At 43.3% G+C, this 19,156-nt stretch overlaps 1 protein-coding gene across 2 annotated transcripts in view; it reads right to left on the bottom strand.

Moving 5' to 3' along the window:
* The window catches only part of pole2 (polymerase (DNA directed), epsilon 2), a 21,862-nt gene extending 2,728 nt beyond the window's left edge, over nt 1–19,134 (bottom strand). Inside the window, exons 1-16 of one of the 2 annotated variants that reach the window (XM_016260176.1) lie at nt 18,808–19,134; nt 18,617–18,717; nt 7,389–7,464; nt 7,231–7,308; nt 6,957–7,050; nt 6,259–6,333; nt 6,069–6,152; nt 2,519–2,575; nt 2,387–2,435; nt 2,229–2,301; nt 1,969–2,141; nt 1,252–1,341; nt 1,110–1,164; nt 925–984; nt 727–804; nt 519–627 (exon numbers count right to left, since the gene is read on the bottom strand). In XM_016260176.1, the coding sequence (XP_016115662.1) occupies nt 519–627; nt 727–804; nt 925–984; nt 1,110–1,164; nt 1,252–1,341; nt 1,969–2,141; nt 2,229–2,301; nt 2,387–2,435; nt 2,519–2,575; nt 6,069–6,152; nt 6,259–6,333; nt 6,957–7,050; nt 7,231–7,308; nt 7,389–7,464; nt 18,617–18,717; nt 18,808–18,941 (1,386 nt within the window). In that variant the 5' untranslated portion in view covers nt 18,942–19,134. Of the gene's footprint in view, nt 1–518; nt 628–726; nt 805–924; nt 985–1,109; nt 1,165–1,251; nt 1,342–1,968; nt 2,142–2,228; nt 2,302–2,386; nt 2,436–2,518; nt 2,576–3,784; nt 3,869–3,974; nt 4,050–4,672; nt 4,767–4,946; nt 5,025–5,104; nt 5,208–6,068; nt 6,153–6,258; nt 6,334–6,956; nt 7,051–7,230; nt 7,309–7,388; nt 7,465–18,616; nt 18,718–18,807 lie in introns of those variants that run through there. The other variant, XM_016260177.1, reaches the window with a different exon arrangement.
* Between the last annotated feature and the right edge of the window lie 22 nt (nt 19,135–19,156).

Here is a 19,156-nt window from a genome sequence, read left to right as displayed (position 1 = left end):
AGCGCACAGCTCACACACACACAGGAGATCGCACAGCTCACACACACACAGGAGATCGCACAGCTCACACACACACAGGAGATCGCACAGCTCACACACACACAGGAGATCGCACAGCTCACACACACACAGGAGATCGCACAGCTCACACACACACAGGAGATCGCACAGCTCACACACACACAGGAGATCGCACAGCTCACACACACACAGGAGATCGCACAGCTCACACACACACAGGAGATCGCACAGCTCACACACACACAGGAGATCGCACAGCTCACACACACACAGGAGATCGCACAGCTCACACACACACAGGAGATCGCACAGCTCACACACACACAGGAGATCGCACAGCTCACACACACACAGGAGATCGCACAGCTCACACACACACAGGAGATCGCACAGCTCACACACACACAGGAGATCGCACAGCTCACACACACACAGGAGATCGCACAGCTCACACACACACACACACAAACATCTATATATATAAAGCTCTTGCTTACGTGAGAAGGAATATCCAGGTTGCTGCTTGGGAGTCGAACACAGTTTCTGCACATCTTATTGACCAGATCTTCTCGAATCACCACCATCTCCTGACTGCAGTACTGAATCCTGAACACAACCCACACTGAACACATTGAGCTCACTCTTCTCACACTCTCTCTCTCACACACTCTTCTCACACACACACACACACTCTCACACACACACCTGCAGGGGTTGGTGGTGAAGACGGAGAACGGCACACGCTGTCTAAACTCCTCTGTGATGTGCTCAGCCAGTGGAGGTCTGTCAGCAGAAACAGCTTTACACTTAAAGAGTATTCAGTCATTCAAGGAGCATGATTGACATGTGAATGAAGACGGTTCTAGTACGTCATTGACTGAAACGCTGCTCCTAACGTTATACCTGGGTAAGACCGTGCCGGGCCCGGGGTCTTCTGGTCCGGGAACAAACACAAAACGACTGCTGCAAAAACACGTTTCAGAGGAGTCAGTGAAGTCCATGACACTGTGTCGAGCCGTGATTCAGAAAGAGACATCACAACAAAAAAATCTTTGTCTTAAGCTTTCAAGTCAATTCAAATGTCTTACCTGTTGTGAATGCTGGGATACTCACAAATGAGATCAGCAAGTGCTTTAAAAGACTCTGAAAACAACATTGTTGCATCGAGAACAATTAGTTTAGCTTTAAACATGATCGTGCAACAGCAGCAGTTCTTCAGAGACGTCAAACCTTTGAGTGTTCGGAGCTGGTGTCTGCCGTACGGAGCCGAAGAGAAGTTCCCACAGAAGATGAAGCAGGTGGGCGGCATGGCAGAGTAGCCTGAAACCATTCAGCATTTCAGTCAATCACACACGTAATAACTCATGAAGGCATGATGGGAGTGATTATTCAAGGAAAAGCTCCCACTGTTTCGTTTCTAATGATCTCTAGAGATGCTCTAAAATGGAAGCAGTGTTTTTTGTTTTGCAGCCAATCAGAAAGCAGCTCAGTAATCTTGATATTATGAAGAGAAATAAATACATCTGATAACAATCTTTAAATGTAATTATTCTCCATGCCATTATTCTGCATTTTGCTGGAAAGAGATTATAGTTGACGAGACGAACACACGCTCTGATCTGTGATGAGACACATGAGGAAAAACACACAGACTACGAACACAAGGACCTGTTTGAAAGCTGCAGATATTAACATATAGCTGTCAAATTCCAAACACGATTGCAGATTCAGTTTACATTTGCTTTAGCAGAGTGACTGTCGCAGCTCACATCATTTATTATTACTCATGATGATTTGAGCAATGCTAATAGAAAGCAGGATGATGTAATGCTTATTTTGCAGCACAGGATGACTATATTAAAAGTGATGTTCACCATATCATGTGTGTTTTGGGAGATTGTTCACATTTGGGAGCACAAATTAAAACACGCAAGAGAATCACTGGACCTGAGAACATGGTTTGGATCTTCTCCAGAACCTCCACACGGTCCAGCCACACGTCTGACACGATCACAAACATGGCATCCTCGTTCTCCTCCTCCAGCTGCTTCAGTTTGGCCGATGCTTTGACCGCAGTGCTGGACGGCCCGCCAAAGAAGTTTATATTGCCGTAATAAGCCCTGGACACAGACAAGAAAACTCCATGTGGATGCAGAACTATGCCAGCGACACAGTCCCTACTACAGTCAACAGAAGCTAACGCACACCTGGTGAAAGAAGAGGGTTCTGTGGGCGGGAACCCAAAAGCGTTGACGTGAAACACTGAATCCTCGTACCATCCTGTGAACGCAGACAGATCATGTGATTACAGAGATCCACGATCCAGGGATAGAAAGAGCAGAACAGCAGAGAGAACGAGACTCACCTTCAGCCAGAACGAAGCAGGACTCGGTGTAAAGACCGCTGTGGAACTGGTATGAAGAGCGTTAAAGAACAAACGGAGAACCTTCTCTAAGACAGCAGCACAAGTGTGTCGTGATAAACACGGGAAGGATATTGCCTTTGACATGTTGAGCTGCACTGCGCCGCTGGGGTCCTCCAGGTAGAACTTGCCCTGAAAGTACAGAGCGAGTATGAGCAGACACAACAGACTCATGCTTTAATCAAGACTGTAGAGTTTAGTAAAGACACTACCGATGTCCAGCCACTACTGAACCGTCCCTAACAATCAAACTATTAAAATACATTTATATATATAACCCACTGTTGTCATGATTTTGGCTGCAGCTGAAACGACTCACACCATTGACATTGAGAAGTTAAGGTGAATACACGAGAAAACTGCACTCATTCAAGGCTGTGCATTTATTGCGTGGACGGAGCAAGAGCATCATGTAAGTGTTTAAACTACACAGGCACATGATAAACTCTTTATCTCTTTCCTCGCCAGACACAGAATTTACCGGGTTTCCGTGTTTTCACTGTTATACGCTTGGGGCACTATTACGCATCTGCTGAATGAGTGTAGAATCACTCGATCAAAAACACAGGCGAGGACGATGCAGAAATGAGTGATCTCAGATTTATGCATATGAAAAATAATGTGATCATCAACAATAAACGGCATATAAATGAAAACAAAATGTCGATCGAGAAAGTGGTAAAGGACTGCAAGCTTTGGGAGTGCTGATGGAAGCCATCGACTGCATCTTCGCTTTGACCATCTCTCTTCATTATTTTGATGTATTGCATGTTCATTTACTCATACAACAAAATATTCTGGGGGCCATGAAATTTTAGTGATAATCGTCAAAAATGCTGGTGGTGGCTGGCAACTTTTTTCAAAAACGCTGGCGGGGAAAGTGTTAACTTACTGCTATTAAACTGAATTTATGAAGAAAACTTACTGAAATATCCACAAAATGAATGCTGAAACTGACATATGAATGTGTGGTTTACCTGTCAATCAGACGCATGTGAAAGTTGTGTTCATATTACAGCAACAGCAGGATCCTGCACACGTTTTCTTTCGGAGTCATCACTGGCTCAATTCATTTTAATATTAAAATTAAGTGAGTAAGAGACTATGTAATTCATTATGTATATGTGCTCTGATGTTGACAAATGCTCTATGGACAGAGTAAAGGTAAAGCTACGGCTCTGTTAAAACGCCGCTTTAACTTTAACTCATAACAGAACTCATTAACTGAAGTCAATAATATAGACTAAACCCCCTTGACTAACCCACAACGAGCCCTTGACTAACCCACAAGCACAAACAGCTGAACAGAAATGAGCATGAATGTGGAAAGTGAAGGAATACCTCTTTAAGCTGCGTGATCATGCCGAGAACAATCACTTCTCCGACTTTAGCTGTGCTGCCCAGAAGAGCCTCCACCGTCTTCAGCTGTAAAACAGTCACAGATCATCAGCACCGACTGAAAATACATCAGCAACAGGCTGATTGTGTCTGTCTTTAAACAGTCTCCACAGTGAGCTTTGTTCATTTTCACCTGGAATTTGTTCCTCCCTTCGTCTGGAGCTGAACCAATAACAGGAGGAGTGAAGAGTTCATGCCTGTGTGTTCTCTGTAAACGAATAACGATTAAATAATGATAAACCGTTCACACCTGCTATTAACATGCATTTCAGGACTATGATTTTAATCACTGCAAACTATCAGTCACTGCACGAAAAGCCTTGTCATCTAAACTGCTCAGTGTGACCATGATGCTTTAAGATATTATAAAGATTGTGAATTTCTGTTGAGCTGCTGTGCAATGGGCCTCATTCACCAAGCACCAGCAGAATTATTTTGTGTAAATTGTTTGTAAAGCTGTTCTGCTGCAAATTTTCGCTTTATGAGAGGGTTTGTATTTTTAAAAAATGTTAATATAAACAAAAAAAATCACCCAGCCACATGTAAATGGCGGGAAGAACATTCAAACACACTGTTTTCTTTTAAGCAAACTGACAACAAAGCATTTTGACAACACTAAATGTAATATAATAATATTTCACAAGGTAGCTTGCCCATATAACCAGGTAATCTTTAAGACACTGAGGTTAAACTTACTAAAGTCCATGTTATGCTCAACTTACTCAGAATGTATGTCAGATCAGATAAAGGTGTTAATCAGAGACAGATGTTAACACCTGTCACAAGCACTCACATGTACACATGCTATGATTTAGGAAGGAAATAACTGGCCTGCTGTAAGATAGTGTATCTCTCTCTGAAGAGCTCGGCTTTATCTCTGGACTGACCGCAGAGTTTAGGGACCGGATGATTCGTCATGCTGATGCTGAGAGAGAATAAACACTGATCAGCACTTCATATTCCCGTAGATGGACAACATCTTCAAGTTCACACAAACACAGCAGACGAGACACACCGCATACATCAGTGCTTTTCATCATATTGTTTTCACTCCAACATAAATCACATGCACTAGATGATTATTGACTATCGAATTATTTCTTACGGGACGAATTTCTTTCTTTCTGTGCTGAAGATGAATCGAGGCACGTCAAAGGCTCCAATGATGTTGAAAACATTGTCGCTGTGAGTAAAGAAGGTGAATGTCAGAGACAGAAGCACAAACAGTGTGTGTCAGTTCAGATGTTAATGAGAGATTCTCACATGGTTTCATCACACGCCTGACTGCAGTCCTGGACCGCCGCCTCCACCACCGACAGCTCCACCATACTGGACCCCACTGAGACACAGAACATCATCATCATCATCATTATCTTCTTCATCATCATCATCATCATCGGCGTCACCATCTTCATCGTCACAGTCATCTTTATCATCATCATCACATCATCCCCATCTTCATCACCGTCACCATCATCGTCTTCATCATCACCTTTATCATCATCATCACAATCACCATCTTCATCATCATCACCATCATCTTCATCATCATCAAAACAACAACCACCACCAACAATCATCCTAACAATTAGAGGGCTGCACTGGGTTTGGGCTCCCGCGTTGACCATCTCTCTTCATTATTTTGATGTATTGCATGTTCATTTACTCATACAACAAAATATTCTGGGGGCCATGAAATTTTAGTGATAATCGTCAAAAATGCTGGTGGTGGCTGGCAACTTTTTTCAAAAACGCTGGCGGGGAAAGTGTTAACTTACTGCTATTAAACTGAATTTATGAAGAAAACTTACTGAAATATCCACAAAATGAATGCTGAAACTGACATATGAATGTGTGGTTTACCTGTCAATCAGACGCATGTGAAAGTTGTGTTCATATTACAGCAACAGCAGGATCCTGCACACGTTTTCTTTCGGAGTCATCACTGGCTCAATTCATTTTAATATTAAAATTAAGTGAGTAAGAGACTATGTAATTCATTATGTATATGTGCTCTGATGTTGACAAATGCTCTATGGACAGAGTAAAGGTAAAGCTACGGCTCTGTTAAAACGCCGCTTTAACTTTAACTCATAACAGAACTCATTAACTGAAGTCAATAATATAGACTAAACCCCCTTGACTAACCCACAACGAGCCCTTGACTAACCCACAAGCACAAACAGCTGAACAGAAATGAGCATGAATGTGGAAAGTGAAGGAATACCTCTTTAAGCTGCGTGATCATGCCGAGAACAATCACTTCTCCGACTTTAGCTGTGCTGCCCAGAAGAGCCTCCACCGTCTTCAGCTGTAAAACAGTCACAGATCATCAGCACCGACTGAAAATACATCAGCAACAGGCTGATTGTGTCTGTCTTTAAACAGTCTCCACAGTGAGCTTTGTTCATTTTCACCTGGAATTTGTTCCTCCCTTCGTCTGGAGCTGAACCAATAACAGGAGGAGTGAAGAGTTCATGCCTGTGTGTTCTCTGTAAACGAATAACGATTAAATAATGATAAACCGTTCACACCTGCTATTAACATGCATTTCAGGACTATGATTTTAATCACTGCAAACTATCAGTCACTGCACGAAAAGCCTTGTCATCTAAACTGCTCAGTGTGACCATGATGCTTTAAGATATTATAAAGATTGTGAATTTCTGTTGAGCTGCTGTGCAATGGGCCTCATTCACCAAGCACCAGCAGAATTATTTTGTGTAAATTGTTTGTAAAGCTGTTCTGCTGCAAATTTTCGCTTTATGAGAGGGTTTGTATTTTTAAAAAATGTTAATATAAACAAAAAAAATCACCCAGCCACATGTAAATGGCGGGAAGAACATTCAAACACACTGTTTTCTTTTAAGCAAACTGACAACAAAGCATTTTGACAACACTAAATGTAATATAATAATATTTCACAAGGTAGCTTGCCCATATAACCAGGTAATCTTTAAGACACTGAGGTTAAACTTACTAAAGTCCATGTTATGCTCAACTTACTCAGAATGTATGTCAGATCAGATAAAGGTGTTAATCAGAGACAGATGTTAACACCTGTCACAAGCACTCACATGTACACATGCTATGATTTAGGAAGGAAATAACTGGCCTGCTGTAAGATAGTGTATCTCTCTCTGAAGAGCTCGGCTTTATCTCTGGACTGACCGCAGAGTTTAGGGACCGGATGATTCGTCATGCTGATGCTGAGAGAGAATAAACACTGATCAGCACTTCATATTCCCGTAGATGGACAACATCTTCAAGTTCACACAAACACAGCAGACGAGACACACCGCATACATCAGTGCTTTTCATCATATTGTTTTCACTCCAACATAAATCACATGCACTAGATGATTATTGACTATCGAATTATTTCTTACGGGACGAATTTCTTTCTTTCTGTGCTGAAGATGAATCGAGGCACGTCAAAGGCTCCAATGATGTTGAAAACATTGTCGCTGTGAGTAAAGAAGGTGAATGTCAGAGACAGAAGCACAAACAGTGTGTGTCAGTTCAGATGTTAATGAGAGATTCTCACATGGTTTCATCACACGCCTGACTGCAGTCCTGGACCGCCGCCTCCACCACCGACAGCTCCACCATACTGGACCCCACTGAGACACAGAACATCATCATCATCATCATTATCTTCTTCATCATCATCATCATCATCGGCGTCACCATCTTCATCGTCACAGTCATCTTTATCATCATCATCACATCATCCCCATCTTCATCACCGTCACCATCATCGTCTTCATCATCACCTTTATCATCATCATCACAATCACCATCTTCATCATCATCACCATCATCTTCATCATCATCAAAACAACAACCACCACCAACAATCATCCTAACAATTAGAGGGCTGCACTGGGTTTGGGCTCCCGCGGGAGTTTGACCTTTGCTGCGAAAGCAAACTCTCATTCCCCCATGCTCATGTTAAACAAGAAACTATAGAACAATGTGTCGCACTTTGCTGTAAAGACATTAGACCATATGACTTCGTTGCCGGGAAAGGCTTTGTTGACATAGTTCAGCACTTTGTTAATGTAACTGCTAAATATGGCACATTTGATGTGAGAGATCCAACCAGTGTCTCGACATATTGAGGGAAAGCACAGGCCCTGCAGTCGTCTGTGGCAATGGAGATAAAGCCCATCATTGAGGACTGAGGATTACCATAAAACTTAATTCATATCCAGCACCATTCATTACACAAACGATGGTTTTGTTCCTGTTTCAATAGTATTGTTTGCGGCTCCATTCGAAAACGGTGAGTCAAAAACAGGAGAACAATAGAAACTTGCTGTTCCAGAAACTCTGCATTTGGAATAGACACGTCACTGCTGGTCGGCCGTGTTGTGTTTGTGACTGATCGCGGAGCTAATATAGTACACCAGGCTGAACGTCACCCTGTCCAGCGCACTCACCCCAGACACCCCAGCTGTCTGAACTGTTGACCAGTGCAAAAAACTGGTAAAATATCTCAAACATTCAGGACTGCAGAACAGCTCGAAGACATCCCTCAAACGATCCATCGAGACCAGGTGGAATTCAAATCACGAGATGCTAGATTCACTAATGCAACAGCATGAGGAGATCTCCACATTGTTGATGGCCAATAACCAGTATGACAAAATAAAAACAGTTTGAAAACAGTAGTTGCGTTTCTCAAGTTATTTAAAGAGGCTACTAACGACCTCGAGTCCGAAAACTCCTCTCCAAGTGCTTCACTTGGTCCATGGTCCGTCAAGCAGCATCCTTCGAGCCTGTGCTCTCCGAAGAACTGATGGACTCTAGTGACGCATCAGCAAACCCCCTCCACATGATCTACAGAACTGCAACGTTCCGGACTCCCAAAATGCGATTGCTACGCGTGTTGTGCCCAGATGCAAGAGATGACGTGATCAGAGGTATGTAATATGAATATAGTTAAAATTAGGGGTGCTCAGACTGATCGGATACCAATCACTATCGGCCGATAATCACATTTGGATGTTTGATCGGCGGTCTCTGAAAAGGCCGATCTCAAGCTGATGACGCTGCAGTGAGAGCTTTGGCATGACATGCAGCGGCACCGTCTCGGACTCGGTCCGGCGAGGGTGAAATCATTATAATGCTTTAGGTGAGGTACTCACCTTCATATTTCTTAATTAAATAACCTTGTGTGAGACGTAATGTCACAAACAGCGTGAGTGAATCACCGTGCGCACGCTTTCTCTCTCAAAATACGCAAATTGCTTCAAATCAGCACATCGTGTCTATCTATAAGCGAGCTGCACAGTCGACACAGGAATTGTCACTTGCACAATCGAGGCAGTGTCACATTGTCACTAAAGTTTATAAATTGCATTACTTTTTAATTCTTGCCAGTGTTTAAGCATTCAGCGCTCGCGCGCTCTCCTGGAGACTGAGCTCATGCACACTCGCAGCGCACACACATAACGCCAGGTTCACATTAGAGGTCTTCACGAGTCCACTTGGATCCGAAAACCCGAGGTCCGACCCGAGAGGGTTCGGGTCCAAAACTTTGACGAGTACCTCGGACACGGGTCGGGTTCGGTATTTGTCGCACTTTGCTGTAAAGACATTAGACCATATGACTTCGTTGCCGGGAAAGGCTTTGTTGACATAGTTCAGCACTTTGTTAATGTAACTGCTAAATATGGCACATTTGATGTGAGAGATCCAACCAGTGTCTCGACATATTGAGGGAAAGCACAGGCCCTGCAGTCGTCTGTGGCAATGGAGATAAAGCCCATCATTGAGGACTGAGGATTACCATAAAACTTAATTCATATCCAGCACCATTCATTACACAAACGATGGTTTTGTTCCTGTTTCAATAGTATTGTTTGCGGCTCCATTCGAAAACGGTGAGTCAAAAACAGGAGAACAATAGAAACTTGCTGTTCCAGAAACTCTGCATTTGGAATAGACACGTCACTGCTGGTCGGCCGTGTTGTGTTTGTGACTGATCGCGGAGCTAATATAGTACACCAGGCTGAACGTCACCCTGTCCAGCGCACTCACCCCAGACACCCCAGCTGTCTGAACTGTTGACCAGTGCAAAAAACTGGTAAAATATCTCAAACATTCAGGACTGCAGAACAGCTCGAAGACATCCCTCAAACGATCCATCGAGACCAGGTGGAATTCAAATCACGAGATGCTAGATTCACTAATGCAACAGCATGAGGAGATCTCCACATTGTTGATGGCCAATAACCAGTATGACAAAATAAAAACAGTTTGAAAACAGTAGTTGCGTTTCTCAAGTTATTTAAAGAGGCTACTAACGACCTTGAGTCCGAAAACTCCTCTCCAAGTGCTTCACTTGGTCCATGGTCCGTCAAGCAGCATCCTTCGAGCCTGTGCTCTCCGAAGAACTGATGGACTCTAGTGACACATCAGCAAACCCCCTCCACATGATCTACAGAACTGCAACGTTCCGGACTCCCAAAATGCGATTGCTACGCGTGTTGTGCCCAGATGCAAGAGATGACGTGATCAGAGGTATGTAATATGAATATAGTTAAAATTAGGGGTGCTCAGACTGATCGGATACCAATCACTATCGGCCGATAATCACATTTGGATGTTTGATCGGCGGTCTCTGAAAAGGCCGATCTCAAGCTGATGACGCTGCAGTGAGAGCTTTGGCATGACATGCAGCGGCACCGTCTCGGACTCGGTCCGGCGAGGGTGAAATCATTATAATGCTTTAGGTGAGGTACTCACCTTCATATTTCTTAATTAAATAACCTTGTGTGAGACGTAATGTCACAAACAGCGTGAGTGAATCACCGTGCGCACGCTTTCTCTCTCAAAATACGCAAATTGCTTCAAATCAGCACATCGTGTCTATCTATAAGCGAGCTGCACAGTCGACACAGGAATTGTCACTTGCACAATCGAGGCAGTGTCACATTGTCACTAAAGTTTATAAATTGCATTACTTTTTAATTCTTGCCAGTGTTTAAGCATTCAGCGCTCGCGCGCTCTCCTGGAGACTGAGCTCATGCACACTCGCAGCGCACACACATAACGCCAGGTTCACATTAGAGGTCTTCACGAGTCCACTTGGATCCGAAAACCCGAGGTCCGACCCGAGAGGGTTCGGGTCCAAAACTTTGACGAGTACCTCGGACACGGGTCGGGTTCGGTATTAGCGGCCGAGTAATTTAAAATAAACATGCTTTTCCCAAATGGATCCAATTAGATCCGAATTCTTTTAAACTATCCCGAATGCGTAGATTATTTTCACTTTCGTGTTAAGAGAGGAACGCACGTAGAAAAGGAGCATACGTTCGTAATCCTCGCACACAGACATCATCTTATAGATATGAGATCCATCAGGAAAATCCACTTTCTTCATCATGCTGCGTGTTCATGCAGGGCTTTTCTTATTTGTTTGCAGAAGTCTTTCGCCGGAGATCAGGTTGCAGACAACAGCGAATCCATGATTAAGCTATCGATTTATTTTTTATCAAACTATCACGTTTATTTTTCATATCCACTGGTCACAATTGAAAGTGGAGCTCAGAAATACCTTGTATTCATCAGGCAGGCACTAATATAAAGTAACCTAATAATAAATTGAATAAATGTTAAATAAATCAAAGTAATGGATAAGTGGCCAAATCAGTCGGCAGGACACCGGGATTTTTCCTGACAATGCCGTTTACGTTCGGGTCCAGTTGGGTTACAAAATAAATGCCGTCGGGTCTTGTCGGACTCGGGTCTAATTTCATCGGTTCGGTCTCGGGTCGGGTTTTTCTTTATCAGGTTCGGGTAGAAGTGATTCGGGTCAGGTACAGATTTTAGGACCCAAGACGACCTCTAGTTCACATTACTCCGTTTGCAGTGAACCGCAGGATTGCTTGTAATAAAGATTTCAATGCAAAAGGAAAGGCAGTAGAGCTGACTATTTCTATCAATGGTAAGTTTTAATTTAGAATGTTTGTGATAACGTAAGAGAAGTAGTTTAAATGTTCTGCCACTTGCTTGAGAAACTTATAAATCTAGAAGTAAATGCAAAAGTAAAAAGCATTGAATAATGTGTTGCTTATATTTATTGTGTTTAAACATGTCTGTGAAAGATTGTATTACTGTACTGTGTAAAAAAAAGAATCCCAATGCTGAAAAAGCACTTTCAGTGACAATGGGTTACAAAATAAATGCCGTCGGGTCTTGTCGGACTCGGGTCTAATTTCATCGGTTCGGTCTCGGGTCGGGTTTTTCTTTATCAGGTTCGGGTAGAAGTGATTCGGGTCAGGTACAGATTTTAGGACCCAAGACGACCTCTAGTTCACATTACTCCGTTTGCAGTGAACCGCAGGATTGCTTGTAATAAAGATTTCAATGCAAAAGGAAAGGCAGTAGAGCTGACTATTTCTATCAATGGTAAGTTTTAATTTAGAATGTTTGTGATAACGTAAGAGAAGTAGTTTAAATGTTCTGCCACTTGCTTGAGAAACTTATAAATCTAGAAGTAAATGCAAAAGTAAAAAGCATTGAATAATGTGTTGCTTATATTTATTGTGTTTAAACATGTCTGTGAAAGATTGTATTACTGTACTGTGTAAAAAAAAGAATCCCAATGCTGAAAAAGCACTTTCAGTGACAATGTTTGGATTTGAAATCAAACTAATGGATGAATGTAGTGTTTGTGGTAAACAGCTGTGGATCAGTAGCGGACTCCTGTGTGAAAGCTGCTTCTCTCACCAGAGACACCTAAAGAGGGGAATTACCCACATTTTTAAAAAATGAAATTCAGGCCCTGAATAAATATCTAAAAATCCTGGTTGGAGTATCATTATAAATAGTTATAAATGATAAAAAGAAGGCTTTAAAAAGATGGGTATCGGTGATCGGATCGGCAGATACTGCTTTCTGTGATCGGCCTCAAAAACCCTGATCGGAGCACCCCTAGTTAAAATAGGCTATATTGTTTTGAATATTATGTTATTTAATTTGTTTGTAGACATTCTAAAGCGAAATTATAGTCTAATTGTATTTGTGAAAAGAACAGACCTTGTATGCGAATAATAGATTATTGGCATTAGACTTCCTAAGAAAACAAGCAATGTGCTTTGAAAATAAGAAATGAAATACATGCAGTGCATTTACAAATTAGAATAAAAGTTTAATAAAGTCAAGAAATAAATGACAATGAATAAAAATCTTTAAAAAGTAATTGAATAAGAGTTTAGGATATTTTATAGCCTAGGAATTAATGCCTTTTTTTTTTTTTTACAATCCAATTCAAAGGTGCAACAGAAATTATCCAAAAGATGAAGTTAAGCAGGTCCTGGCCACAGCACAAGATAAACCACCTCCAGCCAAAAAGCAAAGCTGCTTCGACTGATGTAACGATTACCGGTTTGACGATAAATCCGTAGCAGTCGCATCGTTTCATATTTTAATTATCACTATAACCGTATTTGATTACCGCGATTTGAACAACGGAGGATAAATAAATACTGTCCAGCACAGGGCTCCAGAGTGCGACCAAACGGGCGCATTTTGCCATCATTTTTTTCTGCCGGTGCGACTACATTTCGTGCGCGGTCTGAGTGAGTGTGTGAGAGTGAGTGAGTGTGTGAGTGAGCGTGTGAGAGTGAGTGAGCGTGTGAGAGTGAGTGAGTGAGCGTGTGAGAGTGAGTGTGTGTGTGTGTGTGTGTGTGTGTGTGTGAGTGTGTGTGTGTGTAAGAGTGTGAGTGTGTAAGAGTGTGAGTGTGTAAGAGTGTGAGTGTGTAAGAGTGTGAGTGTGTAAGAGTGTGAGTGTGTAAGAGTGTGAGTGTGTAAGAGTGTGAGTGTGTAAGAGTGTGAGTGTGTAAGAGTGTGAGTGTGTAAGAGTGTGAGTGTGTAAGAGTGTGAGTGTGTAAGAGTGTGAGTGTGTAAGAGTGTGAGTGTGTAAGAGTGTGAGTGTGTAAGAGTGTGAGTGTGTAAGAGTGTGAGTGTGTAAGAGTGTGAGTGTGTAAGAGTGTGAGTGTGTAAGAGTGTGAGTGTGTAAGAGTGTGAGTGTGTAAGAGTGTGAGTGTGTAAGAGTGTGAGTGTGTAAGAGTGTGAGTGTGTAAGAGTGTGAGTGTGTAAGAGTGTGAGTGTGTAAGAGTGTGAGTGTGTAAGAGTGTGAGTGTGTAAGAGTGTGAGTGTGTAAGAGTGTGAGTGTGTAAGAGTGTGAGTGTGTAAGAGTGTGAGTGTGTAAGAGTGTGAGTGTGTAAGAGTGTGAGTGTGTAAGAGTGTGAGTGTGTAAGAGTGTGAGTGTGTAAGAGTGTGAGTGTGTAAGAGTGTGAGTGTGTAAGAGTGTGAGTGTGTAAGAGTGTGAGTGTGTAAGAGTGTGAGTGTGTAAGAGTGTGAGTGTGTAAGAGTGTGAGTGTGTAAGAGTGTGAGTGTGTAAGAGTGTGAGTGTGTAAGAGTGTGAGTGTGTAAGAGTGTGAGTGTGTAAGAGTGTGAGTGTGTAAGAGTGTGAGTGTGTAAGAGTGTGAGTGTGTAAGAGTGTGAGTGTGTAAGAGTGTGAGTGTGTAAGAGTGTGAGTGTGTAAGAGTGTGAGTGTGTAAGAGTGTGAGTGTGTAAGAGTGTGAGTGTGTAAGAGTGTGAGTGTGTAAGAGTGTGAGTGTGTAAGAGTGTGAGTGTGTAAGAGTGTGAGTGTGTAAGAGTGTGAGTGTGTAAGAGTGTGAGTGTGTAAGAGTGTGAGTGTGTAAGAGTGTGAGTGTGTAAGAGTGTGAGTGTGTAAGAGTGTGAGTGTGTAAGAGTGTGAGTGTGTAAGAGTGTGAGTGTGTAAGAGTGTGAGTGTGTAAGAGTGTGAGTGTGTAAGAGTGTGAGTGTGTAAGAGTGTGAGTGTGTAAGAGTGTGAGTGTGTAAGAGTGTGAGTGTGTAAGAGTGTGAGTGTGTAAGAGTGTGAGTGTGTAAGAGTGTGAGTGTGTAAGAGTGTGAGTGTGTAAGAGTGTGAGTGTGTAAGAGTGTGAGTGTGTAAGAGTGTGAGTGTGTAAGAGTGTGAGTGTGTAAGAGTGTGAGTGTGTAAGAGTGTGAGTGTGTAAGAGTGTGAGTGTGTAAGAGTGTGAGTGTGTAAGAGTGTGAGTGTGTAAGAGTGTGAGTGTGTAAGAGTGTGAGTGTGTAAGAGTGTGAGTGTGTAAGAGTGTGAGTGTGTAAGAGTGTGAGTGTGTAAGAGTGTGAGTGTGTAAGAGTGTGAGTGTGTAAGAGTGTGAGTGTGTAAGAGTGTGAGTGTGTAAGAGTGTGAGTGTGTAAGAGTGTGAGTGTGTAAGAGTGTGAGTGTGTAAGAGTGTGAGTGTGTAAGAGTGTGAGTGTGTAAGAGTGTGAGTGTGTAAGAGTGTGAGTGTGTAAGAGTGTGAGTGTGTAAGAGTGTGAGTGTGTAAGAGTGTGAGTGTGTAAGAGTGTGAGTGTGTAAGAGTGTGAGTGTGTAAGAGTGTGAGTGTGTAAGAGTGTGTGTGTGTGTGTGTGTAAGAGTGTGAGTGTGTGTGTGTGAGTGTGTAAGAGTGTGTGTAAGAGTGTGAGTGTGTGTAAGAGTGTGAGTGTGTGTAAGAGTGTGAGTGTGTAAGTGTGTGTGTGTAAGAGTGCGTGTGTAAGAGTGTGAGTGTGTAAGTGTGTGTGTGTAAGAGTGCGTGTGTAAGAGTGTGAGTGTGTAAGTGTGTGTGTGTAAGAGTGCGTGTGTAAGAGTGTGAGTGTGTAAGTGTGTGTGTGTAAGAGTGCGTGTGTAAGAGTGTGAGTGTGTAAGTGTGTGTGTGTAAGAGTGCGTGTGTAAGAGTGTGAGTGTGTAAGTGTGTGTGTGTAAGAGTGCGTGTGTAAGAGTGTGAGTGTGTAAGTGTGTGTGTGTAAGAGTGCGTGTGTAAGAGTGTGAGTGTGTAAGTGTGTGTGTGTAAGAGTGCGTGTGTAAGAGTGTGAGTGTGTAAGTGTGTGTGTGTAAGAGTGCGTGTGTAAGAGTGTGAGTGTGTAAGTGTGTGTGTGTAAGAGTGCGTGTGTAAGAGTGTGAGTGTGTAAGTGTGTGTGTGTAAGAGTGCGTGTGTAAGAGTGTGAGTGTGTAAGTGTGTGTGTGTAAGAGTGCGTGTGTAAGAGTGTGAGTGTGTAAGTGTGTGTGTGTAAGAGTGCGTGTGTAAGAGTGTGAGTGTGTAAGTGTGTGTGTGTAAGAGTGCGTGTGTAAGAGTGTGAGTGTGTAAGTGTGTGTGTGTAAGAGTGCGTGTGTAAGAGTGTGAGTGTGTAAGTGTGTGTGTGTAAGAGTGCGTGTGTAAGAGTGTGAGTGTGTAAGTGTGTGTGTGTAAGAGTGCGTGTGTAAGAGTGTGAGTGTGTAAGTGTGTGTGTGTAAGAGTGCGTGTGTAAGAGTGTGAGTGTGTAAGTGTGTGTGTGTAAGAGTGCGTGTGTAAGAGTGTGAGTGTGTAAGTGTGTGTGTGTAAGAGTGCGTGTGTAAGAGTGTGAGTGTGTAAGTGTGTGTGTGTAAGAGTGCGTGTGTAAGAGTGTGAGTGTGTAAGTGTGTGTGTGTAAGAGTGCGTGTGTAAGAGTGTGAGTGTGTAAGTGTGTGTGTGTAAGAGTGCGTGTGTAAGAGTGTGAGTGTGTAAGTGTGTGTGTGTAAGAGTGCGTGTGTAAGAGTGTGAGTGTGTAAGTGTGTGTGTGTAAGAGTGCGTGTGTAAGAGTGTGAGTGTGTAAGTGTGTGTGTGTAAGAGTGCGTGTGTAAGAGTGTGAGTGTGTAAGTGTGTGTGTGTAAGAGTGCGTGTGTAAGAGTGTGAGTGTGTAAGTGTGTGTGTGTAAGAGTGCGTGTGTAAGAGTGTGAGTGTGTAAGTGTGTGTGTGTAAGAGTGCGTGTGTAAGAGTGTGAGTGTGTAAGTGTGTGTGTGTAAGAGTGCGTGTGTAAGAGTGTGAGTGTGTAAGTGTGTGTGTGTAAGAGTGCGTGTGTAAGAGTGTGAGTGTGTAAGTGTGTGTGTGTAAGAGTGCGTGTGTAAGAGTGTGAGTGTGTAAGTGTGTGTGTGTAAGAGTGCGTGTGTAAGAGTGTGAGTGTGTAAGTGTGTGTGTGTAAGAGTGCGTGTGTAAGAGTGTGAGTGTGTAAGTGTGTGTGTGTAAGAGTGCGTGTGTAAGAGTGTGAGTGTGTAAGTGTGTGTGTGTAAGAGTGCGTGTGTAAGAGTGTGAGTGTGTAAGTGTGTGTGTGTAAGAGTGCGTGTGTAAGAGTGTGAGTGTGTAAGTGTGTGTGTGTAAGAGTGCGTGTGTAAGAGTGTGAGTGTGTAAGTGTGTGTGTGTAAGAGTGCGTGTGTAAGAGTGTGAGTGTGTAAGTGTGTGTGTGTAAGAGTGCGTGTGTAAGAGTGTGAGTGTGTAAGTGTGTGTGTGTAAGAGTGCGTGTGTAAGAGTGTGAGTGTGTAAGTGTGTGTGTGTAAGAGTGCGTGTGTAAGAGTGTGAGTGTGTAAGTGTGTGTGTGTAAGAGTGCGTGTGTAAGAGTGTGAGTGTGTAAGTGTGTGTGTGTAAGAGTGCGTGTGTAAGAGTGTGAGTGTGTAAGTGTGTGTGTGTAAGAGTGCGTGTGTAAGAGTGTGAGTGTGTAAGTGTGTGTGTGTAAGAGTGCGTGTGTAAGAGTGTGAGTGTGTAAGTGTGTGTGTGTAAGAGTGCGTGTGTAAGAGTGTGAGTGTGTAAGTGTGTGTGTGTAAGAGTGCGTGTGTAAGAGTGTGAGTGTGTAAGTGTGTGTGTGTAAGAGTGCGTGTGTAAGAGTGTGAGTGTGTAAGTGTGTGTGTGTAAGAGTGCGTGTGTAAGAGTGTGAGTGTGTAAGTGTGTGTGTGTAAGAGTGCGTGTGTAAGAGTGTGAGTGTGTAAGTGTGTGTGTGTAAGAGTGCGTGTGTAAGAGTGTGAGTGTGTAAGTGTGTGTGTGTAAGAGTGCGTGTGTAAGAGTGTGAGTGTGTAAGTGTGTGTGTGTAAGAGTGCGTGTGTAAGAGTGTGAGTGTGTAAGTGTGTGTGTGTAAGAGTGCGTGTGTAAGAGTGTGAGTGTGTAAGTGTGTGTGTGTAAGAGTGCGTGTGTAAGAGTGTGAGTGTGTAAGTGTGTGTGTGTAAGAGTGCGTGTGTAAGAGTGTGAGTGTGTAAGTGTGTGTGTGTAAGAGTGCGTGTGTAAGAGTGTGAGTGTGTAAGTGTGTGTGTGTAAGAGTGCGTGTGTAAGAGTGTGAGTGTGTAAGTGTGTGTGTGTAAGAGTGCGTGTGTAAGAGTGTGAGTGTGTAAGTGTGTGTGTGTAAGAGTGCGTGTGTAAGAGTGTGAGTGTGTAAGTGTGTGTGTGTAAGAGTGCGTGTGTAAGAGTGTGAGTGTGTAAGTGTGTGTGTGTAAGAGTGCGTGTGTAAGAGTGTGAGTGTGTAAGTGTGTGTGTGTAAGAGTGCGTGTGTAAGAGTGTGAGTGTGTAAGTGTGTGTGTGTAAGAGTGCGTGTGTAAGAGTGTGAGTGTGTAAGTGTGTGTGTGTAAGAGTGCGTGTGTAAGAGTGTGAGTGTGTAAGTGTGTGTGTGTAAGAGTGCGTGTGTAAGAGTGTGAGTGTGTAAGTGTGTGTGTGTAAGAGTGCGTGTGTAAGAGTGTGAGTGTGTAAGTGTGTGTGTGTAAGAGTGCGTGTGTAAGAGTGTGAGTGTGTAAGTGTGTGTGTGTAAGAGTGCGTGTGTAAGAGTGTGAGTGTGTAAGTGTGTGTGTGTAAGAGTGCGTGTGTAAGAGTGTGAGTGTGTAAGAGTGGGAGTGTGTGTGTGTAAGAGGGCGTGTGTGTGTGTGTGTGTGTGTGTGTGTGTGTGTGTGGTGAGACTCACGCGGTTGTTTCTCGACAGCGTCCAGGATCCGCTCCAGAACCTCCTCCAGATCCGCTTCAGTGACGGACTCTAGAACCCGCAGCAGCAGGCGGCTGGACTCCCTGAAACACAGTTCAGCGCTTTAGCATCGCTGCGCAGTACAGCTAGTCACTCAGATTGAAGAGATCTACTCATGAGAGAGAGGCACATACGGACGCAGGATTAGTCCGCGCATCTTAAACCCCGCGCTCACTCTCTGCTTCACTCTGCGCGCGTCCATCTTCATCTGCTCCCGCCAAACCTGCGCTTCCGCTTCCGCTTCCTTTACAACAGCTTCCGTCAACATCTCACACCTTTCAAAATAAAAGCCGTGTTTACTTCCTCAGCTACGCTTAGATCGATCTATATTAACCGTTTGTTTTGTTTGTAGTAGTTCATTTCCTATAAGAACGTTTGTAACAGAATTAGGCGATGAAATAAAACTGGAGAGAGAAGCGCTTCCTCGCGCGCACCCGTGTTTCTGTCAGCTCATATTGATATTAATATCAGCACGGACTGTAG

The sequence above is a fragment of the Sinocyclocheilus grahami genome, unplaced genomic scaffold, assembly GCF_001515645.1.
Source record: "Sinocyclocheilus grahami isolate Dianchi unplaced genomic scaffold, SAMN03320097.WGS_v1.1 scaffold2018.1, whole genome shotgun sequence".
Lineage (NCBI taxonomy): Eukaryota > Metazoa > Chordata > Actinopteri > Cypriniformes > Cyprinidae > Sinocyclocheilus > Sinocyclocheilus grahami.
Note: the sequence above shows the minus strand (reverse complement) of the source record. Positions and strands in the feature narration are given on the sequence as shown.